At 45.5% G+C, this 26,468-nt stretch overlaps 1 protein-coding gene across 2 annotated transcripts in view; it reads right to left on the bottom strand.

Moving 5' to 3' along the window:
• TNC (tenascin C) overlaps positions 1–26,468 on the bottom strand; it is a 192,593-nt gene that overhangs the window by 26,638 nt on the left and 139,487 nt on the right. For both annotated transcript variants that reach the window (XM_073600686.1, XM_073600687.1), the window contains 3 exons: positions 25,948–26,091; positions 19,232–19,362; positions 11,481–11,613 (listed from right to left, as the gene is read on the bottom strand). In XM_073600686.1, the coding sequence (XP_073456787.1) occupies positions 11,481–11,613; positions 19,232–19,362; positions 25,948–26,091 (408 nt within the window). The remainder of the gene's footprint in view (positions 1–11,480; positions 11,614–19,231; positions 19,363–25,947; positions 26,092–26,468) is intronic.

Below are 26,468 nucleotides of genomic sequence, written 5' to 3' on the forward strand. Positions count from 1 at the left end.
TTTTTCTACTTATCCCTACATTGTATGCTGTGTCACTCATTTGGTTCTCTGGTTCCTTTCAGTCTTGATAAGGACAAACCCGTTTTATTTATATATCTGCAGTATTTTTGACTAGAGTGAAGCTACCTACACTTGGTAAACAATGTTCTGAGGACTTTATAGTGTGTTATCACACATAATTCCAGGCCTTTTTCTTCTTTTTTTTTTTTTTTGGTTTGAAGAGCTGGAGCAGGTCCACTTTAAGGTGCCTTCGCCCTCTGGGAGAAGGTTGGAAGTTTAGGCAGGACCAAGGACTGAGGTGGGTCAGACCGGAGAGGAAGGAGAAGAAGCAACATCTAGCAGCTGATGCCCTAGGGTTCCCCCACCATAGTCCTGAGAAGGAAGGAGAGATCCTGCAGGTTAGTTCAGGTCCAGAGGGTTCTGTACTGCAGCAGGCTCTAGCTTACCCCATGTTCTGGGTCAAGGCCCCAGAACATGGGGCACCTGCATAAGATGCAAAGCAAGAGCTTCTGGTACCTGCGAACAGTGAGTGCTAGCTGCTATGCCGCAGTTGCCCTGGGTGTAGGCAACAGCTGGAGTAGGTCCATTTTTTTTTTTTCACAAGAAATGGAGTAGGTCCATTTTAAGATGCCTTCAACCTCTGGGGGAAGGTTGGAAGTTTAGGCAGGACCAAGGAGGGAGGTCGGTCAGACCAGAGAGGAAGGAGAAGAGGCAACATCTAGCAGCCGATGCCCTAGGGTTCCCCCAACATAGTCCTGAGAGGGAAGGAGAGATCCAGCAGGTTAGTTCAGATCCAGAGGGTTCTGTACGGCAGCAGGCTCTAACTTGCCCTACCTTCTGGGTCGTGGCCCCAGAACATGGGACACCTGCATAAGATGCAAAGCAAGTGCTTCTGTTACCTGCTAACAGTGAGTGCTAGCTGCTATGCCGCAGTTGCCCTGGTTGTAGGCAACAGCTGGAGCCCCCACCATAGTCCAGAGAGGAAAGGAGAGATCCAGCAGGTTAGTTCAGGTCCAGAGGGTTCTGTACTGCAGCAGGCTTTAGCTTGCCCCATCCTCTGGGTCACGGCCCCAGAACATGGGATACCTGCATAAGATGCAAAGCAAGTGCTTCTGGTACCTGCGAACAGTGAGTGCTAGCTGATATGCCGCGGTTGCCCTGGGTGTAGGCAACAGCTGGAGCAGGTCCACTTTAAGGTGCCTTCTCCCTCAGGGAGAAGTTTGTAAGTTTAGGCAGGACCAAGGAGGGAGGTGGGTCAGACCGGACACGAAGAAGTAGAGGCAATATCTAGCAGCTGATGCCCTAGGGTTCCCCCACCATAGTCCTGAGAGGGAAGGGGAGATCCAGCAGGTTAGTTCAGGTCCAGAGGGTTCTGTACGGCAGTGGGCTCCAGCTTGGAGACCCTGCCGCTTAGTGAGGTGCATGAAGAATTTAGCTACCCCTCACTACCAGCACCTCCGCCACCAGCCTTTGCCACCACTTTCTCTGCCAGCTGGCTGCTCCTTCTTCTCTCTGCTCACTTCTTCTTGCAGCAGCCAGAACTCAAAGCTTTATACAGGCAACCGCCTTGGGAAAAAACACCCAAGGAATGCGCAATGACCTCCTAGCTGCTAGAAATGCAAGGGACAGGCTATCCATGTGCTGTGCACACTCCAAGCCAAACATGGGCGGCCGGAGAAAGGGAGCAGAGAATGGGCACCAGGTGGTACACCTATTCTAGGGCACGGAAGACACAGTTCTGCGTCCTTGCCCTGGGCCCTGGACGAACCCGCCCCAGTTCTGCATCCACATACTGTATCATTTTTTTTTTTTTGTAAGCTACGGGAGCCTTAAAGTGTTATCACACCACAACAACAAAAGAAAAGTCCAAAAAAAGTAACGACTAAAGCTTCTGTTGATTACCACGCATGCTTGAAAGCCAATAAGTCTTAAATGTGGGAAGAAAATGATCCTTCACTATTCCAATAGATCTTGCTTGGATGACATTTCTGTTATTTCCAAATTCCGCATCTCCATATAACGTGCCAGCATCTGTTATTTTTTTTTTTCTTTTGTTAAAATGGCTCAAAAACTTGACTTGTTCCCTTTGAGGGATTATCTAAAAAAAAAAAAAAAAATGTGCCTGCATTACATTTCAGGACGATGAAGCCACCAGTACTTGACACCCATCCTGAGCCTTTGAAAGAGCGCCATCGCAAGGGAAGTATCTCTGAAGACATTCTTTCCTTGCTCTTCAAGGCTTAGTATTGCTTGTGAGCACAGTAAGTACTCTGGCGTTTGTCACTGTCCACGTTTTTTGTTTTTTTTTTCCCACCCAAGCAAATGTTTCCTTTCAAAAAAAAAAAAGAAATACTTTCCGTTGGATGTTTTGAGAAATTAGGGACCTTTAGGTCACGTTTGGGTCAGGCTGTACAAAGCTTTAGGATCTGGCGCACAAAGTTTGCTGTTTCAAGCTGCGTGTTAATTGTGCCAAAAAAAAAGGACCTAATAGCAGTATGATGGATGAGATACGCTTTTTGTAAAGTAATGCGCGATACAGTAAACGATTGATATTTTGCACATGCTATAGAAAACGCACATATACCCTTGAAAAGAAAAAAAAAAAAAAAGTTTAATTTTAAAGCAAACTTCATATTTAAGGGTCTAGTTAAAAAAAAAAAAATGTTACATTAATGTGTCTAAAATGTTTATTTCCTATGACTGTCAGCTCCATCTAGTGGTCATAACATGTTTTTTTTTTTTCCTGATTGAAGTATTTCAGGGAAACGCTGCATTATGGCCCCTAGATGGAGCTAACAATTGTGGGAAATAAACTTTAAATATATCATTTGCACAGAAAATAATTTATAAATTGACCCCCTTTAATGTCAATGATTTAGGGATCGCATCTACTTTGATGGAATCTATTTATAAAACGTTCGGTGCACTTTCACCCCCTTCCAGCCCAGGCCAATTTTTCAGCTTTCATCGCTGTTGCATTTTGAATGACAATTGCACGGTCATGCAACGCTGTACCCATATGACATTTTTATCCTTTTTATAGGGGACAGATAGAGCTTTCTTTTGGTGGTATTTAATCACTAATGGGTGTCTTTAATTCTTTGTTAAACGAATAAAAAAAAAAATGCAAATTTTAGAAAAAAAAACAATCTTAGTTTTTGATATAACATTTTGCAAATAAGTATTTTTTCTTCACTAATGTGTGCCGATAAGGCTGCACTGATGGGCACTGAGGAGGCTGCACTGATGGAAACTGATGAGGCTGCACTGATGAATGCTCATGATGCTGCACTGATGGGCGCTGATGGGGCTGCACTGCTGGACACTGATGAGGCTGCACTGATGGTCACTGATGAGGCTGCACTGATGGGCACTGATATGTGGCACTGATGGGCGCTGATAAGGCTGCACTGATGGACACTGATGAGGCTGCACTGATGGACACTGATTAGGCTGCACTGATGGACACTGATGAGGCTGCACTGATGGACTCTGATGAGGCTGCACTGATGGGTGCTGATGAGGCTGCACTGATGGATACTGATGAGGCTGCACAGATGGGCACTTATGAGGCTGCACTGATGGACACTGATGAGGATGCACTGATGGGCACTGATATGTGGCACTGATGGGCTCTGCTGAGGCTGCACTGATGGGCACTGATATGTGGCACTGATGGGCGCTGATGAGGCTGCATTGATGGACACTGATGAGGCTGCACTGATGGGTGCTGATGAGGCTGCACTGATGGGCACTTATGAGGCTGCACTGATGGACGCTGACCAGGCTGCACTGATGGGCGCTGATGAGGCTGCACTGATGGACACTGTTGAGGATGCACTGGTGGGCACTGATGAGGCTGCACTGATGGACACTGATGAGGCTGCACTGATGGGCGCTGATAAGGCTGCACTGATGGGCACTGATGAGGCTGCACTGATGGATACTGATGAGGCTGCACTGATGGACACTGATGAGGATGCACTGATGGGCACTGATGAGGCTTCACTGATTGGCACTGATTTGAGGCACTGATGGGCGCTGATAAGGCTGCACCGACACTGATGAGGCTGCACTGATGGACACTGATGAGGCTGCACTGATGGACACTGATGAGGCTGCACTGATGGACACTGATGAGGCTGCACTGATGGACACTGAAGATGCACTGATGGGCACTGATATGTGGCAATGATGGGTACTGATAAGGCTGTAATAATGGACATTGATTAGGCTGCACTAATGGGCACTGATGGGCACTGCTGAGGCTGCACTGATGGGCACTGATGAAGCTGCACTGATGAGGTGGCACCAATGGTCACTAATGAGGCAGCATTGATGGGCAGTGATAGGTGGCACTGATGGGCACTGATAAGCTGCTCTGATGTGCACTGATTGGTGGCAGTGTGTGGTTGTACGAGGACCTCCATGGACGGCCTCCCAGAACGGGAGAGCCTTCTTTCGTCTATAGCGCACTACTAAGATGGGTAATTCCTGTGTCATCAGTTCCATTTAGAGGCCAAAATGCGGTATAGTTTTCTCATTGAGGTATTTCAGAGAACTGTACTTCACTTTGGCCACTCGATGGAATCTCCTAGAAAAAAATATGGAAACATTTCGTTCAGTTTGCACAAATGCTTCTGACCACGTTTTACACCCTAAACAGGAAACGTGGTCCCACACTAAGCCTAGCCTGGAGCAGACTCGATGGACCACTTGTCTTTTTTCTGCCAGCACTCTTCTATGTTTCTTCTAAAATGTTAAAGCTTATATGGGACTCAATTATTAAATTTACTTTGAAAAATCAAAAACCTTGAGACTACATTCGTAACGTTTCCATTATTTTGATTTAAAGTCGCAACTTCAGAAACCCACAGGAAAAAAAACAAAAGTGCGGCTATACAGGAAAGAAGATGAAGAGCGCCTATTATAATAACATGTTTATCTGCCTTTCCCAATGCAAAATATTCATTTATTTCCCCGGCGTGGTGTTGTAGCATTCGATGGAAACAAATAGACTGTCATAAACATCAAAGGATGACGGGAGACGGAGAACGGCGGTGTATATTATCTGTTCTCATCATCATCCTTAAAGTTCAGACCCCCAATCGGAACCGACTCATCCTTCAAAAGCGTTTTCCACAATTGATTGTATATTCATTCTGCCGCGTTCTAGATTTATGTAACTGACACCAACTTTCTTTTCTTTTCTTTTTTTTTTCCAATTACTAGTTTTGAAAACATTTTTTAATCTGTCATACTGCTTGCCAAGATTGTAAGCAGGTGCTTCCAAGATGTTCTAAAGAGTTAAATGTTTTTCTTCTACTGGGTTCATGCTCTGAGGTTAACCAGATCAACCACGTGTCCTCAGGTTGACCTACTGAGCTGGTGGTGTCTAAGAAAGAAGGGTGAACACTGCTGGTCAGGGTTCCTGCTCTTTTCCTGCTCTTTTCAGGAAGGTTTCCGCCCCCTGCAGGTCGTACCATATAAATAGGGGCTCCTGATGTGCCCTAGAGGTTAGTGGGGGCAAGACTGCCAAAATGTAGCTGTTATTGTGATGGAGTGGATCGCCCCCATAGGGGGTGGTTGGAGCCCGGTCAGGGTTTCCAGTAAGGGCCTGAACCAGTGGATGTCTATGGACTTAGCTGCCAGCCATGGACTTACTGTCTTGTGAGGATTACTACCAAATCATGGACTCTAACGGGTTTCTTGCTACCTCTTGTGTATTACTGCCTTTTACAGACTCTTGCCTTGAGCCCAGCTGCAGTTCCCAGTGGGGACTTGTTCCAGTAGATCTCAATGGATTTTTAGCTGCCAGTCATTGACTTACTGTCTTGGACTTGGAATCATGGACTCTAAGGGATTACTTGCTACCTCTTGTGTATTACTGCCTTTTATGGACTCTTGCCTTGAGCCCAGCCACAGTTCCCAGTGGGGACTTGTTCCACTAGATCTCTATGGACTTTTAGCTGCCAGTCATGGACTTATTGCCTTGTGAAGATTACTACCAAATCATGGACTCTAAGGGATTACTTGCTACCTCTTGTGTATTACTGCCTTTTACAGACTCTTGCCTTGAGCCCAGCCGCAGTTCCCAGTGGGGACTTGTTCCAGTAGATCTCAATGGACTTTTAGCTGCCAGTCATGGACTTACTGTCTTGGACTTGGAATCATGGACTCTAAGGGATTACTTGCTACCTCTTGTGTATTACTGCCTTTTACGGACTCTTGCCTTGAGCCCAGCCACAGTTCCCAGTGGGGACTTGTTCCAGTAGATCTCTATGGACTTTTAGTTGCCAGTCATGGACTCACTGTCTTGTACTTGGAATCATGGACTCTAAGGGATTACTTGCTACCTCTTGTGTATTACTGCCTTTTACAGACTCTTGCCTTGAGCCCAGCCACAGTTCCCAGTGGGGACTTGTTCCACTAGATCTCTATGGACTTTTAGCTGCCAGTCATGGACTTATTGCCTTGTGAGGATTACTGCAAAATCATGGACTCTAAGTTAAGGGACTTCTTGCTACCTCTTGTGGATTACTGCCTTTTATGGACTCTTGCCTTGAGAAGGACTCTGTCAAAAGAAGGGGGTTTGGGACTTTATATGAAACAAAACACTTGGGTGGATTAAATCAATCAATATAGTAAAAATTATTATTTTAATGGATATTGATTGATTTAATCCACCCAAGTGTTTTGTTTCATATAAAGTCCCAAACCCCCTCCTTTTGACATGTAATAATTAGGGATGGAGTCCTGTGTACTGGATGGTCACGGCTCATATAAAGTCCCACTTCGATTCGATTTTATTTCATTTTCAATTGAGAAGGACTCTGTAAAGAGATAGCCATCTGCCCAGAGGCATAACTAGAACCTTCAGGGCCCCAGTACAGGAAACCATGAAGGGCCTCCCTGGCCGGTGCCCTTCCCACTGAACCTGGGGCCCTTTGCTTCCGTCATGGGACCCTTCCTGCTGTCTTGGAGTTCCCCCACGGTGGCAGAAGGCCAGGGCCCAGCTGCGAGTGCGACCTTTGCGACCCTGGTAGTTCCGCCACCGGTGTCAGTATTTTTTTATTTTTCTTATTTTATTTATTTTTTATTTTTTTTTATCATTTCATTTTTTTATATTTTTAAAAACATTTTTAGGACCCCCTTTGGGGGTCTTTGGTGAAATATCAGGGGTTTTACCTTTGAGACAGAGAAATGAAATTGAGGACACCTCAATCTCCATCTCTGCAGCCTCAGCAGCACAGAATGAATGAACAGGAATATCTCTCTATAGAGCCCCCTGTTCATTCATAAACTGAAGCACAGTAAGCACAATTTACTAAGCCTCAGCTATGAATGAAAAAAAAACGATCACTGGCTCTAATCATTAAGAAAAGGAAGGGGCTGCTCTCCATTCTGACAGTATCCCCCACAGCAGCCGACGGGAGGTGGGAGGGGGAACCCAGCAGTGCTGCGGGGGAGGGGGGGACGAGGGGGGCCAGGGGAGCACACAGGGGCCCGAGGCAGCAGGACAAGGATAGGGAGGCGGCGGCTTGTAGAAAAATCAATTCCCTCCATTTCCTTCAAGCGCTGAATGTCTGCAGGAGGGACAGGAGAAGAAGCTGGCATTCAGCGGCTGCATGAAGGGATCGGTTCCTCTATATGCTGCCGCCCCTCTCGTGAAGGTGTACAGGGGGGTCCAGACGAGCCCCCTGGAGCATGGGGCTGTGTCACAATTTTTGCAAACCCATGTGAGCCCTGTAAATACACCCCTGCGTCTGCCTAAGGTACAGTCACTTTGTAGGGCACTAGAGAGCTTCGTATGGGAAACTGTATGAAAGAAGTCTTTGAGAACTGTTACTTGTTATTTGCAACTACCTCAGTAAAAGATCTTTATTGTTCATCTGAATTGCCTGGTCTGAAGTCTCTAAAGGGATGTATGCATGGCGTATCAAAATAACAGGGTTTACAACAAGGGGACTAAAGTTAGAGAAGCTACAGTGCAGAGCCTAAGGAGCAGAATGCTGTTCAGAAGAAGCTTTGTTGCCATTGCTAATGGCTACCGGGTTTTGTCCCTTGCTAAAGCAGCCAACCAGCCAGGAAACGGGTGACATGACAGGAGTGATGAATATTCTGGTAGTGAAGGGGTTTTATGCTCAGTCCATTCGCGTACTCACTTACTGGGACCAACCCTGCTGCACAAAGTACCTAGGGACCCAGCTTGGAGTAACGAGAGAGAAGGAGAAGTAGAGGAGCCCCAAGAGGAGTACAAGCATGTTGGACCAGTCACTGGGAGTGAGGGAACGGAGCGGTCCAAGCTTGTTGAACCAGTCACTGGGAATGCGGGAACAGAGCTGTGTAAGTCTCAGGACTGGATGGACAGAAATACAAATCCTTTGGCAGGTACAGCTCCTGTATATGTGTTTCATCTGTGTATTTAGCTCTTTTTCTAGCGTTCAGCTTTACTTTTCAGTGTACTGTCATTATTAAAGAGAGTACCCATAACCATATGGTGGAATCAATACAGGGGTATATATTTTGGAGCAGCTTTTGTGCAGATGTTTTACATCCAGTACATGTGAGAAGTTGTCACAATGTTCCATAAATCTATTATAACCTAATACTTTCAGGGATGGCATCCTCCCACTACGCAACTAAGGCACGTTCTATTTTTATTTTTTTGAGAACACATGGAAAGCCCACTGCCCGTAAATTCTATGACTGTATTATAATCATTTGGATACTACAGAGATATGAAATGTGTATTTTTTTTTGTGGATTATTTATATGCTGATTGTAACGGCTGAGTCATTGTAGCATGACATTTACGCAAGTGCTGTTGTCTGGTAATTGGATTGCTGTGAGCTACACTGATAGAGACAAAACTCCAGCAAAAAGGCAATGCAAAGAATGTCAGGGGTTCTGCTCATGGCAGTTAGCGGGATTCTAGTTATTATTTTTTGAATGCATAAAAATATAACTCAATGTTTGGCCTAAGTGACTTCCTATATTAGTTTTTATGAGGGTCCACATATGAAATTTATTTTATTTCAGTATTGAAAAAAGAAAGACACGGTCACACAGTTTGCCTTGGGCTGCATTCACCCATTGCATTCCCAACACTTAGACAGCAGAAAAACAATGAATTTAAATTAGGGTTGTTCACACTTTTGTGCTGAAGTTTAGGTATGGATTATTTTTGCATAATTATACTGGTCCAACTTGGAGTATGTATGTGTCATACTTGCGGGGTCTCTGTGGAAGTTGGAAATAACTGGAGTACGCAACGCTAATACAGTGATCGTCGCTGGCTTTCGTGTCCTGTGTTTTTACATAATAAAGTTAATCCACATATCAACTCATACTTTTTGGCTGGCCTGATTCTGATCCACTGTTCACATTAAGGATATCTTCAAATGCTTTAACACTCTGGTTCTTCAAATTTCCTGGCTCCTTATCCCTGGGAAGAAGAAAAGGGCCTTCTCCTGAAGGGGAAGCTACATGGTGGGTCTATCACATCTTCCCAAAAGGAACCCTCCCTTGCCAGTGGGGCAATAAAACAGTCCTCTCTCCTCTGACTGACTAAACCCCTACCCCATGGCTCCCCCCAAACACACATCTATTCCCCCGACTGAAAGGTGCCAAACCATGCCTACTCCTATCTAATGGGCCATGCTGGTTCTCCAAATTTCCTGGCTTCCCTTCCCTGGGAAGAAAAATAGGGGATTTCTCCTTAAAGGGGAGCCATATGGTGGGTCTATCACATCCTCCCAGAGGGGCCCTCCCTCCCATTGGGGCAATAAGACTGTCCTCTCTCCCCTCACTCTGACTAATTCACCATCCCACGAGTCCCCCAAACACACATCTATTCCCCTGACTGATATGTGCCAAACCCTGCTGCACTCCCGTTAATGGGCCACTCTGGTTCTCCAAATTTTCTGGCTCCCCTTCCCTGGGAAGAAAAATAGAGGTCTTCTCCAGAAGGGGAAGTCACATGGAGGGTCTATCGCATCCTTCCAAAAGGGGCCCTCCCTTGCCACTGGGGCAATAAAATTGTCCTATCTCCCCTGGCTATGACTAAACCACCGCCCCACAACTCCCCCCAAACACACACCTATTCCCCCGACTGAGAAGTGCCAAACCCTGCCCCACTCCTATCTAAGGGTCATACAATGGTATCCCTGATCACATTGTATATTTTTGCCAGAGCTAGATCTCCCACCATCTACAGTTTATAGCGACAGGCTTGCCCTCCTATGACAACCAAAAATTGTGTATGGACAGCCAAGACTTGTGTATTTAGTTTTGGATAGAGTGGAGAAGGGTTAGAACCCATGTCAGATTTTTACTGCTATCCTGGGTTCCATTTACTTCCTGTGTAGGACAGGGAATAAGGGAAAATCTCCAACACAGAAACAGGTAGCAATATAAAAAAATCTAGCAGGCCTTTTAGCCTGCTAGATTTTTGGAGATTCTTCTTTCAGTTCCTGTTTGAAACTGATGTCACTGGGACATGTTGTCATGAGGACATGAAGTTCTGAAGTTCTCCAGGACATGAAGTTGTCACCAGGACATGAAGTTCTAAAGTTCTCGAGGACATGAAGTTGTCACGAGGAGATGAAGTTCTGAACTTCTCCAGGGCATGAAGCTGTCACCGGAACATGAAGTTCTGAAGTACTTCAGGACATGAAGTTCTCCAGGACATGAAGCTGTCACCAGAACATAAAGAACTAAAGTTCTCTATGACATAAAGTTCTCCATGACATGAAGTTGTCACCAGGACACGGCATTCATGAAGGACAGGAATATCTTTCTACTAGTATAAACCCAATAGTAGTTCAAATTTTTTACCATGCTACCGTTGGGGATTCTTCCCGCATTTCCTGTTTAGTGAAACGATGTCACAGGACATAAAGTTCTGAAGTTCTCCAGGACATGGCATTGTCACCAGGAGATGAAGTTCTGAAGCTCTCCAGGACATGAAGTTGTCACCAGGACATGAAGTTCTGAAGTTCTCCAGGACATGAAGTTGTCACCAGGACATGAAGTTCTGAACTTCTCCAGGACATAAAGTTGTCACCAGGACATGAAGTTCTGAAGTTCTCCATAACATGAATTTCTCCACGACATGAAGCTGTCACCAGGACATGAAGTTCTCCGTGACATAAAGTTATCACCAGGACATGACATTCATGAAGGACAGGAATATCTCTCTACTAGTAAAAACCGATAGTAGTTCTAATTTTTTTCCACACTACCAAAAAAAAAAAAAAAAAGAGTTGGCTGAACACACACTAATCACTTTTTATTAAAATGAGAATTCCAGTTCACAGATCCATGTCACAGCCCATACATGTGTAGTCTTGTTGGTCCCATGAAACCCGTCCTACTTCATTTACTTCTTTGACTATTACATGTATCTTCATATGTGGGTGTGTGCATGAGAACCGACTTAACGGATTATAATACATCAAAAATAGTACAGCTCTTACTTGTTGTGAATTCTGTTTGGATGAATTTACTCTTGATATTTCCATTTATTGACTGCAGTCTTACAGTGTACTGTGCAGATGGGCTGAGCTCTAGCAATCTGTATGAAGTGGCATCAGGCCCCAGTTCAACCTCCTGTAAAAAGGAAAAAAAAAATCAATAATTAGACAGTAAAAAAATTATGCAATACTCAGTTTATTTCAGGATATATTTCCATAGACTGAAAAAAATAGACTAGGTTGGAAAATTGACCTTTGGTTCTTTGGTTAATGTGCCATTGGGTACCATTAACATGCTTCGCATCTCCACAAAAAAGTAGTGGACCTTTGAAATACGGATTATACTATTTGGAACTTAGATCCACTTGATGGCTCTCCATTATACTGTACACAGGTCGTTTTGGGGGTGGATGCCCCCTGAGGTAGCCATTTTTGCAGCCCCCCTTCTGTCAGTCATTGCTAGGATGCTGGTGGCTTAGGCCACACACAATCTAGGACACTGGCGGCCAGGGCTGAATATTATCATTGGTTGCTAAGACGCTGGCGACTTGGGCCAAACGAGCATCATTGGTTGTTATGGTGCCAGTAGGCCAACCAATGGTGCTGTGTGGCCCAAGGGCTGAACATGCTCTGGGGGTGGAGTGTCTGATGTGGACTCTCTGGCCTTAGAGCTGCCCCCTACTGGGTCTACTCAATTGACCGCATGGTCTGATTTTATATATATATATATATATATAGCCTCTATTTAGTAAGCTAATGTTATGCATAACTGGGAGAAACTGAAGAAAGCGCAGAGAAGGGCAACTAAACTACTGAAAAGAGACATGGAGGACCTTGGCAATGAGGAAAGATTAGCTGAACTGAATGTACTCCTGTTTTGAATCCGATTAAGGGGGATATGATCACCATGTATAAATACGTAAGGGGGGGATATGATCACCATGTATAAATACATAAGGGGGGATATGATCACCATGTATAAATACATAAGGGGGGATATAATCACAATGTCTAAATACATAAGGGGGGATATGATCACCATGTATAAATACATAAGGGGGAATATGACCACCATGTCTAAATACATAAGGGGGGATATAATCACAATGTCTAAATACATAAGGGGGATATGATCACCATGTCTAAATACATAAGGGGGGATTTCACCACTATGTATAATACATAAGTGGTTCATATGGTTAACTTGGTGTAGAGTTATCCCCTTTCAGGTCATTGCAAAGGACAAGGAGGCACTCTACGTCTGGAGGAAAAGAGATTTAACCTTCACATACGGAAAAGCTTCTTCAGTAGGAGCTGTGAAAATCTGAAATAGATTCCCTCAAGAGCTGATTCTGGCCAGCTCAGTAGATTGTTTTACAAAAGGGAGGGATGCATTCCTAAATGCACAAAATATAACTGGATATTAACATTTAATAATGTTAATAATAAGGTAATAATGCCAGAGATTGTCGATCCATGGAATATTTGATAAACTTCTGGGGGATCAGGAAGGAATTTATTTTTTCCCTGGTGGAGCAAGTTTTTTTTGCCTTCTTGTGGATCATTCATGTGTATAGGATTGTGTATATAAAGGTTTTCCATTGATTTTTTTTTCTATTGGTTGAACTAGATAGACTTGTGTCTTTTTTTCAGCCTAACTATCAAATTATGGAGGCCCAAGAAACATATGTTTGTAATACCTCTTTATTAAAAACAATAAAAAGTGTTGCAACGGAATGAAAGATATAGCAAGCCAAGCCAAGTCAAAGGAGACAATTTTTCTTTGAAAGGTCAATCTACCCAAAATCCTCATGGTGCCAACAGTGGAACAAGCGTAATATATAACCTCTGGTTTCCACTGGAAGCCCTTGATGAGTGTTGTCAAACATATTGAAAAATAGATTTTTGGTTTACAAATGCTTAAATATAAAAAAAAAAAAAAAAGACTTTTGGAATTACATATTAAAAAATATATAACCCAAAACCAGAGGCAGGCTTCCTCATTGTGCCAGCAGTGGACCAAGCATAATATATGGCTATTTGTCGTCTCTACTGAAAGCCCTTGATCAATGTTGTCAAACATACTGAAAAATAAACTTTTTGGTTTACATATACTTGGATAATTAAAAAGAAAAGACTTTTGGAATTACGTGCTAAAATATATATAAACCAAAACCCAGGCCAGGATTCCTCATTGGGCCAACAGTGGAACAAGCATAATATATGGCCGCTTGTAGCCTACACTGGAAGCCCTTGATGAGTGTTGTCAAACCTACTGAAAAATAGATTTTTGGTTGACGTATACTTAAATAATAAAAACAAAAGACTTTTGGAATTACGTGTTAATACAAATATAACCCAAAACCCAGGGAGGGCTTCCTCATTGTGCCAAAAGTGGACCAAGCATAATATACGGCCACTTATAGTCTCCACTGAAAGCCCTTAATGAGTGTTGTCAAACGTACTGAAAAATTGATTTTGGGTTTACGTACTGTATACTTGAATAATTTAAAAAAAAAAAAGACTTTTGAAATTCCATGTTAACACATATATAACTCAAAACCAAAGGCAGGCTTCCTCATTGTGCCAACAGTGGACCAAGCATAATATATGGCCACTTGTACTCTCTACTGAAAGCCCTTGATGAGTGTTGCCAAACTTACTGAAAAATAGATTTTTGGTTTACGTATATGTAAATACCGTAAGTGCAAAAAAAGACTGGAATTTTATGTTAAAACATATATAACCCAAAACCCAGGGTGGGCTTCCTCGTTGTGCCAACAGTGGACCAAGCATAATATATGGCCACTTGTAGTCTCCACTGAAAGCCCTTGAAGAATGTTGTCAAATGTACTGAAAAAGTGATTTTTGGTTTACGTATACTTGAATAATTAAAAAAAAAAAAGACCTTTAGAATTCCATGTTAACACATATATAACTCGAAACCCAGGGCAGGCTTCCTCATTGTACCAACAGTGGACCAAGCGTAATATATGGCCACTTTTAGCCTCCACTGAAATCCCTTGACAAGCATCATCAAACAAGCCCTTGATGAGTGTTGCCAAACGTACTGAAAAATAGATTTTTGGTTTACGTATAATTAAAATATTTTAAAAAAATTACTTTGGAATAACACGTAAAAGCTTTTTCAAGGGTTCAGTGATTGGGTTTACGTAAAAGCTTGAAGAACATATGGGACCAATCTGTCGCCTCCTATTTTCTAGAATGAAAAATTGTGCAACAAGTTCACTTGGATATCAACTTTCACCATGGCGGTTCCTCACAGAGGTTAACGTTCAGGTTACTATGGGTTACTGCACTTTTCCCATCTTTCTTTCCTTTATTAAATAAAGGCCCAGACATTGAAGAATTCTCTATAACTCTGTGTAAACTTTGGATAATTATGCTAAAAGCTCTAAAAAAAAATTTGAAACTGTTTAACATACTTTTACCACGAAGCCAAAGGGAACTTATAAAAATGTAAAAAAAAAAAAAATAAATAATAATAATAAATCAACCATAAAAACTTCAAAAAGACTTTTGAGACTGACATAGAAATATGGCGAGGTGTTAATTTTTACAAATCATTTCCAAACATTCCCCAGCAGCAGATGACGGCCAATCAAAAGCTTTGCGGAGTTCTTCTCTTTCTAGGGAGGCTTTGAAAATATGTTTTTTGGCATTGAGTCAAGAGCCTTCTAAAAAAAAACCTATTAAACCCTCGCAACTTGGTCCACTGGTCTAATTGTTCCATATGTTTACCATATGACATATCATATTAATGGGACATCACATGAAGTAACAAGCCTCCTACTACTGTTCATGTCTGCTGCAAATGTTTAGAGAAGCTACCAGTGGTCTGCATGGAAATCATTACTAGGACATCCATAGATTTTTTTTTTTTTTTTTAACATACACTTCTGAACAGGTGAACTATCAGTGGTGTGACTTTTATGGCTTGTACACACATCCCATTTTTATCGGTGAACATTTTTGCAGATATAAACGTAGGCTTATTTCTTCTAACGGGCCCACATAAAGCTAAATAAACGTGTTCTGTGTCCAGATTTGTAAAAAAAAAAAAAAAAAAAAAAAAAAAAAACAAAGAATAGAAAAATTTATCTCTGAGGTCCCGCATATGGAGCATATTTATTAGGGTACAACAGCTTCCTAAGTCGTAGCAAAGGAGGATGCTAAGTGGCAATGGCCACCTGCATCCTAGCAATGGAGGTTGCTAGATGACAATAGTATCCTAGTGATTAAGTAGGCTAGGGGGCAACAACTGCATGCATCCTAGCAATGGAGGACACTAGGCAGCAATAGATGCCTGCATCCTAGTAACAGATGATCATGTAGCCCCCTCCTAGCATAGGATGCTAGGCAAATTTCGTTTTTCGCTCCTTTTGTAGTCAAGGGAGCAACAGTTGTTTGTTCTGCTCTGTTCAGGGTTCCACAGGCTGGGAGTTTGATTGCTTCCCCCTGACGCTGAAAGAAGCCTCCAGAACATAGGGAGGGAGATTCAATTGACTGGCCTGATCATTTTTCATGGCCTGGCAAATTCCTGCAGAGGAGTGTCCAAAAGGTGGCTGGGGAGGTGATAAATAGTTTGTAGCCCTGGAGAGACTGCTCTCTCTTCCCAAGCCTTAGGTAGCCTGTGGACTATGTAGGTGAGGCCTCAGCGGTGTCAGGCCTGAGGGCCTGGAGTGATCCTCCTGAGGATCTGGCTGTGGGATTTCATTGAAAGGGATTGGGTGTGGAGAAAGATTGTCTCACCCACTAGGCCAAGTCCAGAAGAAGCTGGAAGGTAGCAGCTGTCCTGGGGACTTGTGAGTAATGATCCTGAACTGATTCTAAGTGACTGTGTACTTTTGGGCAGGAGTGGTCGGTCCATAAGGGGTGCAGGGGTTCCGTCCCCTAGTTTGCATGCGGGGATGCATGCGGAGCACTGGACTCATAGGTTTCTATGAGTTTTTTTTTTTCAAGCCACATGATTAGAGCCTCAGGCTCTAATTGGCTTGAAAAAAAGTTGGGCTTGAGGCGCAGAGTACTGTGCCCCGAACCCACCCACCTGTGACACTAGCGAATCATTATTCACTATTGTCCTCTGGCTTCTCCTCCTGGCCAATCAGGACAGGAGGCAGATCAGGTTGGCTGGAAGGAGAAGCCGAGGAAACCACAAAGGGGCTGAGTGCGGGGGGGACAAAACAATACAGCCCCTGGGAGGCACCCCTTATACATCCAGAAGGAAGAAAATAATCCAGAGACAAATTATATACCTTGTATATATATTCAGGGCTTTTTTTCTGCAGGAACGCGGGGAAAGCAGTTCCGGCACCTCTATCTCTGAATGTATGTAATGGCAAGGGGTGCTGGGGTTTACTGGAAGGTCTATTGATACTGGCTGCTGGGGGATCTATTGTTGCTGGAGGGGATCTATTTTTACAGGGGAGGGTCTATTGTTGCTGGGGAGGTTAGTTGTCGCTGGTGGGGGATCTATTGTTGCTGGGGGGGAGGTCTTATGCTACTGGGAAACAATTGTTTCTGGAACCAAGTGGAACCAAGGAATGGTGCTCAGAGGTGGGTAGGGGGGGGAACTAAGGAATGGGGCTCGGAGGTGGGTAGGGGATGGAAGCAAGGAATGGTGCTCGGAGGTGGGTAAGGAGTGGAACCAGGGAATGGTGCTCGGAGGTGGGTAAGGAGTGGAACCAGGGAATGGTGCTCGGAGGTGGGTAAGGAGTAGAACCAAGGAATGGTGCTCGGTGGTGGGTAAGGAGTGGAACCAGGGAATGGTGCTCGGAGGTGGGTAAGGAGTAGAACCAAGGAATGGTGCTCGGAGGTGGGTAAAGAGTGGAACCAAGGAATGGCGCTCGGAGGTGGGTAAGGAGTGGAACCAAGGAATGGTGCTCGGAGGTGGGTAAGGAGTGGAACCAAGGAATGGTGCTCGGAGGTGGGTAAGGAGTGGAACCAAGGAATGGTGCTCGGAGGTGGGTAGGGAGTGGAACCAAGAAATGGTGCTCGGAGGTGGGTAAGGAGTGGAACCAAGGAATGGTGCTTGGAGGTGGGTAGGGAGTGGACCCAAGGAATGGCGCTCGGAGGTGGGTAAGGAGTGGAACCAAGGAATGGTGCTCGGAGGTGGAACCAAGGAGTGGTGCTCGGAGGTGGGTAAGGAGTGGAACCAAGGAATGGTGCTCGTAGGAAAGTAGGGAGTGGTACCAAGGAATGGTGCTCGGAGGTGGGTAGGGGATGGAACCAAGGAATGGTGCTCGTGGGTGGGTAGGGGATGGAACCAAGGAATGTTGCTCGGAGGCGGACACAAGAGGTGACTCAGAAGGAGGGAGTTCCTGCACCTATTCTCTGAGAAAAAAAGCCCTGTATATATTGATACCTCATGTAAGCCAGCTAGTAATTCACAGGATATGATCCATTCACAAAATACTAGGGACTAGAGTCAGGCCAACATATAGTTAGAAGATCAATGGGCCAATGGACTAGAAGATGTAGTATCTGCTAGATATCCTCAGTATCTCACATTGGGCGTGGCCATCCATGTATATGCTCAGATAAACTATGGGGGTCCATATAATATGCTCGCAATGCAAAAGTAGTGAGGGTGTCCAGGTGGCCCTGTGGTAATTCACGTGTGTTTGAGCTTCTGTTTGGGATGCACACCCTAATGCAATAGGCTGCGCACACCTATGGGTGTAGCTAGTGTCCTAACAATGGAGGACAACAGGTGGCAATAGCTGCCTGCATCCTAGCAGAGGAGGACAGGAGGCAGTCGTAGCCACCTGCAACCAAGCAACTGAGGAGGCCGGGAGGCAATGACTAGCAACAGAGGATGCTAGGTAGAAAAAGCCATCTACATTCTAGCAATTAAGCAACAGAGGTCGCTAGGTGACAATAAACACCTGTATCCTAGTAACAGAGGATGCTATGTGACAACAGCCACCTGCATCCAAGCAATGGAGGACACTAGACGGCAATAGCTGCCTGCACCCTAGCCAATGAGGATGCTAGGCAGTGATAGCCACCTACATCAAAGAAACTGGGGGCACTAGTGGGCAATAGCTGCCTGTGTTCTAGCAATGGAGGAAGCTAGGTGGCAATAGCGGCCATCTACGTCCTAGCAATTAAGAAATTAGGTGTCAACTGCCTGCGTCCTAGCAACAGAGGACACTAGGTATGAATACCCACCTGCATTCAAGCAACTGCCCAAGCGATTGAGGACCCAAGGGGTCAATAGGCACCTATATCCTAGAACCAGAGGATGATAGACAAAACTAGCTTCTAACTTAGCAACTGAGCATCCAAAGGGGCAATAGCTGCCGGAATCCTGGCAATGAAGGATGCTACGGGGCAAAAAAACATTTACATTATTGCAGATAAGGTGGCCAGGTGGCAATATTGACTTCGTTTTAGCAACTATTCTTGTATACATTCAAAAGTCTAACACAAAAAATATTTAAGTAGGGTGGAAAACAGTAAATTGCGTGTAGTAATATCACCGCACCCACATTATCGGAGTTTCTGATCTCGGACAGGAGCCTGAAGATCAATGCAGAAGTGCTTCTGGGATGAATCATTGCTACATTAATTAACAGTTCTGAAGCTATTTTGGTGGTATTAGTGTTTCAAGCTATTTAAGTATTTTTCAAATAACTGCCTGACAACATCCTTTTGATGAGCAGGTAAAACTATGAAAAAAACATATCAAAGCTGCACGATAAGGTATTTTAGGGACAACATTAAATTACCTTGACTGTTCCATCTACAGACTCATAGGTCAGCAAGAAACCGGTAATGATGGATCTTGGGGGTCTCCACGTGACCAGAGCTGAGTCGGCCTGGATTTCACTTGCAGTTAGGTCTCTAGGGCCATCCAATGCTGTAGGATCAGAAAGAATATATTTGTTATCGAATACGTCCTATTTACTGTACCTAAAGGTGTCTACATTGAATTGAAACAGTTATAAAGGTTTTTTTTTAAATTATATTAATCAGTATGTAGAGAATAAAGGTATATTATATTATATTATATTGTATTCAAGAAACCAACAAATGGCAAAAGACTAGTTATGGTCAAATTTGAGCGTTCCGATGTAGGTAGGTTGAAGGTGGGTCCACTTAAGGTTGATGTCTTTTGAAACCCTTCAAGGAAGGAGGATGATTTCACTTCCTTCCTGGCAAAGATCCCTTAAATAGTCTTCTCTTTGTCCCCTGCTTTTGCTGCTGAAGTAATTGGGCCCCAGGAACTTTTATTTAACTTCTGGGAGCCATGACCTAGGGGCCCTCCTTCCACAGATCCCCACAACCACAGGGCCAGGGTTGTGGGAAAGAGGCCCTTGTCCTGATCAACATGGAGTAATCTTCCCTGACATGGGGATTACTCCACCTGCTCCTGAAAATAAGTAAATAGTCCCCTCTCTGTGCCCAGCCCCTGCTGCTGAACTGATGGGGTCCCAGGAACTTTTATTTAACTTCTGGCAGCCATGGCCCAGGGGCCTCCCTTCCACAAACCCCCACAACTGCAGGGTCAAGGTTGTGGGGAAGAGCCCCTTGCCCTCATTAACATGGAGCAATCTTCTCTGCCATGGGGATTACTCTACCTGCTCCTGAAAATAAGTAAATTGTTCCCTCTCTGCCCCAGCCCCCGCTGCTGAACTTATGGGGCCCTAGGAACTTTTATTTAATTTCTAGGAGCCACAGCCCAGGGCCCCCCAAGCCCAGTTCCCTACAACTCCACGGCCAGGGTAGTGGGGAAGAACCTGTTGGCTTCATCAACATAGTGTAATCTTCTCTGCCATGGTGATGACTACACCTGCTCTCGAAAAATAAATAAATAGTCCCTCTCTGTCCCTGGCCTCCGCTGCTAAACTGATGGGGCCTCAGGAACCTGTATTTAACTTCTGGGAGCCACAACCCAAGGCCCCCCACCCACAAACTGCTACAACCACAGGGCCAGGGTTGTAGGGAAGAGGTCCTTGTCCTCATCAACATGGAGTAATCTTCCCTGCCAAGGGGATTACTCCACCTGCTCCTGAAAATATGTAAATAGTCCCTTCTCTGTCCCTGGCCCCTGCTTCTGAACTGATGGGGCCACAGGAATTTTTATTTAACTTCTGGGAGTCATGGCCCAGGGGCCCCCATCCACAGACCCCCACAACCACAGAGCCATGGTTGTGGGGAAAAGGCCTTTGTCCTCATCAACATGGAGTAATCTTCCCTGCCATAGGGATTACTGCACCTGCACCTGAAAATAAGTAATCTCCTTTCTGTCCCCGGCCCCTGCTACTGAACTGATGGGGCCCCAGGAATTTTTATTTAACTTCTGGGAGCCATGGTCCAGGGCCTCCTCCCCCCATCCACACACTCCCACAACCACAGGGCTAGGGTTGTGGGGAAGAGGATTTTGTCCTCATCAACATGGAGTAATCTTCCCTGCCAAGGGGATTACTCTACCTGCTCCTGAAAATATGTAAATAGTCCCCTCTCTGTCCCTGGCCCCTGCTTCTGAACTGATGGGGCCACAGGAATTTTTATTTAACTTCTGGGAGTCATGGCCCAGGGGCCCCCATCCACAGACCACCACAACCACAAAGCCATGGTTGTGGGAAAAAGGCCTTTGTCCTCATCAACATGGAGTAATCTTCCCTGCCATAGGGATTACTGCACCTGCACCTGAAAATAAGTGATCTCCTTTTTGTCCCCGGCCCCCCACTACTGAACTGATGGGACCCCAGGAATTGTTATTTAACTTCTGGGAGCCATGGCCCAGGGCCTCCCCCCAATCCACACACCCCCACAACCACAGGGCTAGGGTTTTGGGGAAGAGGCTCTTGTCCTCATCAACATGGAGTGATCTTTCCTGCCATGGGGATTACTCTACCGGCTCCTGAAAATAAGCAAATAGTCCCCTCTCGGCCCCGCTTTTATTAAATTTCTGTGAGCCATGGCCCAGGGCCCCCCAGTTTCCCACAACTTCATGGCCAGGGTTGTGGGGAAGAGCCCCTTGTCTTCATCAACATGGAGTAATCTTCTCTGCCATGGGGATGACTACACCTGCTCTCGAAAATAAAAAAATATACCTTCTCTGTCCCTGGCCTCCACTGCTAAACTGATGGGGCCTCAGGAACTTTTATCTAACTTCTGGGAGCCAAGACCCAAGGCCCCCCACCCACAGACCCCCACAACCACAGGGCCAGGGTTGTGGGGAAGAGGCCTTTGTCCTCATCAACATGGAGTAATCTTCCCTGCCATGGGGATTTTTTCCACCTGATCCTGGAAGTAAGTAAATAGTCCTCTCTCTCTCTCTCCGGTGCTGAACTGCTAGATCCACAGGAATTTTTATTTAACTTCTGGGAGCCATGGCGCCCCCTTCCACAGACCCCCACAACGGTGTAGTCTTCCCTGCTTTGGGGATTACTCCACCTGATCCTGAAACTAAGTAAATAGTCCCCTCTCTGCCCCAGTCCCCACTGCTGAACTGATGGGGCCACAGGAATTTTTATTTAACTTCTGGGAGCCACATCCCGGACCACCTACAGACCCCTCCCCACAACCACAGGACCAGGGTTGTGTGGAAGAGGTCCTTGTCCTCATCAACATGGAATAACCATGGGGGTTACTCCACCTGCTCCTGCAAATAAGTAAATAATCTCCTCTCTGTGTCTCGGCACCTGCTGCTGAACTGATGGGGCCCACAGGAACTTTTATTTAACTTTTGGGAGCCACGACCCGTGGAATTACTGTGCATGTGCCCAAGGTACTTAAGGAATCCTCTCTCTGGCCACAGCCCCCCTGCTAAACCGATGGAGCCTGGGCCCTATACAGGAGGTGACCTATTGGTGGCCCTGGCCACCACCATTGGAACTATTTCAGCACCTGCTGCAACCATATTGCCTGAAGTTTGGCATCTTCACCCTGAGCACTAGATGACCTTGTTGCAGCACCGTGGGCAGGGATGATGCAACTCCGGCACATGCATATGGGATCTCAATCATCCCGTCACCCTTGCACGTTAGATACAACGTGCCTACAGATTCTCCTCCGCCATTACTATCTATCCGCCAGCAATTTTTTTAATTTTTATTTTTTTATTTGTTTTTTTTTTTTTTTTTTTCCTACTTTAAAAGCCTGGCTGTTGCTGTAAGATTTTTTATTTTGAAGAGCTGTTTCCTTGTATAACCATTAATCATTAAATGTATTTGTGCGGAGAAAACAATTACTGGTTTGCTTACTTTCAGCTGCCAAACCAGGATAATCTCCTTCTTTTTTTTTTTTTTAATGCCTCCAGATTCCGTTTGTTGACACCTGGTTTTGTGCATTTATGTGTTTCTGTCAAAAATAACCCTCCAGCTCAATCACGGTATCAAGAGGCGCGGCGTAAAAACCTGCTTCTTGCTTCTCGTCAAAACAGATAAATTCCTTTTTTTGACAACAAAAAAAAACGAAATGCGGAGGGCAAATAAAACACCAGCCGCCAGTTAAATCGTCTAGTTGAGCTATCAACCTTTTTTGATTTTATTTTATTTTTTTTTTTTTTAATTTATTTTTGATTTTTTTTTTTTATATTTATTTTGTGGTGTTGCTTGCTACATGAGCGATTTCACCAGCGTACTGTGGAGACGTCAATCGAGGAAAAGTTTTGCAACAAGTTAAGCTGAATGGGAGCTTGCTGCGATGGCTTAGAAAGATACAAATAATTACAGTTATAGTATTTGCGGCGTTGTTTGCCTTCGTTGCGATTCCCTAAAGTTATTCAAGCTGTTCCGCTCAGCAGCTCAGATCGATTTGCTCCCCCTCCCCCTTCCCAGAGAGTGTGCTCTACGTGTCAATTAGAGATTTAGAAGAGTTGGAAAGCTGTTGAGTCACTGCTGGGAGGGGGGAACAGGGGTGAGCTGGGCTGTTAAAGTCATTGTTTGGGAAGGGCAGCAGAGAGAGCTGAGCTGCTGAGTTGCTGTTGAGGTGGGCAGGGGGGCAAGGGGAGCTGAGCTTCTAAATCACTGCTGGGAGGGCGAGAAGGGAGAAGTTTAAGTGGTTCTAAAGGCTCAAGGCTTTTTACCTTCAAGCGTGAAGGTAAAAATACTTCTGGGTGCAACTCCCCCCCTCTACCCCCCAGCCCCCTTATACTTACCTGAGCCCCATCACGATCCAGAGATGTGCATGAGAGCAGCGGCTCTCCTGGGTCTCTCTCTCTCTCCTCATTGGCTCTTGCTGCTGTTAATCACAGCCAGTGAGCCAAGGAGGACAGAGTGGGGGAGGGGGCGGAACAGCTCTCCCTATGTGCATGGACACACAGATCGTGGCTTGGGAGGGCCCCCATAGCAAGAGGCTTGCTATGGGGACACTCAGAAGGGGGGAGGAGCCAGGACTGCCGATGGGGGACCCAAAAAGAATAAGATCTGGGCTGCTCTGTGCAAAACCATTACACAGAGCAGGTAAGTATAACATGTTTGTTATTTTTTATTTATTCCTTCCTTTAGAATCACTGTAAGCTGATAATTCACTGCTGGGGAGGTTGGAGGAGAGAGGGGGAATGGCAAAGGGGACTGAGCTGATGTTTTACTGCTGGGGGGGGGGGTGAGCTACTGAGTCACTGCTGAGAGGGGGGCAGGGGGGCTGAGCTGCTGAGTCACTGGGGGGAGGGGATGGTCTTCTTTTGCTAGTAGTGGACCTATTGTTGCTGGGGGTGGGTCTTATGCTGCTGGGGTGGTCAATTGTTGCTGGGAGGGATCTACTGTTGAGGGAGGAGTCTTTGTTGATGGCTGCTGGGGAATCTATTGTTGCAGGGAGGTCTATTGTTGCAGAGAGGTCTATTGTAGCTGGGGAGGTCTGTTGTTGCTGGGGAGGTCTGTTGTTGCAGAGAGGTCTATTGTAGCTGGGGAGGTCTGTTGTTGCTGGGGAGGTCTATTGTTGCTGGGGAGGTCTGTTGTTGCTGGGGAGGTCTGTTGTTGCTGGAGTTATTATATTTTTGCAGGGAGGTCTATTGTTGGTGGGGGGGTCTATGGTTGCTGGTGGGTGATCAATTGTTGCTGGGGTGGGTCTTATGTTGCAAGGGGTCAATCATTGCTGGGAGGGTTTACTGTTGAGGGAAGCGTCTAATGTTGCTGGCTGCTGGGAATTCATTATTGCTGGATCTATATTACTGCTTTTCCTGTTATCATTAACCAATTCCATGCAAAATACATAGCTTTACAAAATGATACTTGGTTCTATATTCTCTAAAAGGGGCGGTACTGGGAGATGGGTAAGGGGTGGAACCAAAGAACGGTGCTAAGAGGTGGGTAGAGGTGGAACCAAGGAACGGTGCTCTGAGGTGAGTAAGGGTGGAACCAAGGAATGGTGCTCAGAGGTGGGTAGGGGTGGAACCAAGGAACGGTACTCTGAGGTGAGTATGGGTGGAACCAAGGAACGGTGCTCAGAGGTGGGTAAGGGTGGAACCAAGGAACGGTGCTCTGAGGTGAATAAGGGTGGAACTAAGGAATGGTGCTCAGTGGTGAGTAAGGGTGGAACCAAGGAATGGTGCTCAGAGGTGGGTAGGTGTGGAACCAAGTTATGGTGCTCGGAGGTGGTGTAGGGGTGGAACCAAGGCACAGTGCTCAGAAGTAGGTCATGGTGGAACCCAGGAACGGTGCTCAGAGGTGGGGTAGGGGTGGAACCAAGGAACAGTGCTCAGAGGTAGGTAAGGGTGGAACCAAGGAATGGTGCTCGGAGGTGGGTAAGGAGTGGAACCAAGGAATGGTGCTCGGAGGTGGGTGAGGAGTGGAACCAAGGAATGATGCTCGGAGGTGGTGTAGGGGTGGAACCAAGGCACAGTGCTCAGGAGTAGGTCATGGTGGAACCCAGGAACGGTGCTCAGAGGTGGGGTAGGGGTGGAACCAAGGAACAGTGCTCAGAGGTAGGTAAGGGTGGAACCAAGGAATGGTGCTCATAGGTGGGAAGGGGTGGAACTAAGTTACGGTATTCGGAGGTAGGTAAGGGTGGAACCAAGGAACGGTGCATGGAGGTGGGTAGGAGTGGAACCAAGTTACGGTGCTCAGAGTTGGGGTAGGGGTGGAACTAAGGAACGGTGCTCGGAAGTAGGTAATTGTGGAACCCTGGAACAGTGCTTAGAGGTGGGGTAGGGGTGGAACCAAGGAACGGTGCTCAGAGGTAGATAGGGGTGGAACCAAGAAATGGTGCTCAGAGGTGGATAGGGGTGGAACCAAGTTACAGTGCTAGGAGGTAGGTAAGGGTGGAACCAAGTTACGGTGCTCAGAGGTGGGTAGCGGTGGAGCCAAGGAACGGTGCTCGGAGGTGGGTAGGGGGCGGAGACAAGGGGTGACTCAGAAGGGAGCAGTGCCTACACCTATTCTCTTAGAAAAAAAAGCCATGTCTGTAAGTAAGTCTCACAAATGCAAAATTTATTTTAAGAGCATAAACTTGAAAAAAAAAATCAAAATCAAAGTTCAGCTCTACATTGTGGCCTCACCTGTTGTGAAGGTTGTAGAGATTTCCTTGCTTTTCAGTGACCCTCTAACAGCGTAGATTTTTAGTGTGTATTCTGTAGCCGGCTGAAGTCCAAAAATATCGTGTTCCACCATGTTTCCTGAAACTGTCACATCCATAGAAGGAGCTGCAATAAAAAAAGAGATGGATATTGTTTAAGGAAGCCATCCTTATAATGATGCATTGGAATAAATCAGTTCATGACCGGAGGCCACTGGTGCCTGGATGCCCAGGCCAAAATAATCAGCATTCACATGCCTCAGTTAAAGAGGTTGTAAACCTCAGACACGAAATATGAAGAAAGCATATCCCTCTATAGTGTGTACTTGTCTCAGTCCAGAGCACTAAGTATATTTTCTGTCTGCTGTCTCCTTCCTCTGCTATCAGCATGAGTCGCTTCTGACAAACTTTCTGACACCAAGAGAAAAAAAGTTGACATGGGAGGGAGCTCCAGTACACAGCCTGTGATTGACAGCCTCAGCTCTGTTCCTGTGTGCTGTGTAA

This window comes from Aquarana catesbeiana, linkage group LG09 (genome assembly GCF_042186555.1).
Source record: "Aquarana catesbeiana isolate 2022-GZ linkage group LG09, ASM4218655v1, whole genome shotgun sequence".
NCBI classification, from domain to species: domain Eukaryota; kingdom Metazoa; phylum Chordata; class Amphibia; order Anura; family Ranidae; genus Aquarana; species Aquarana catesbeiana.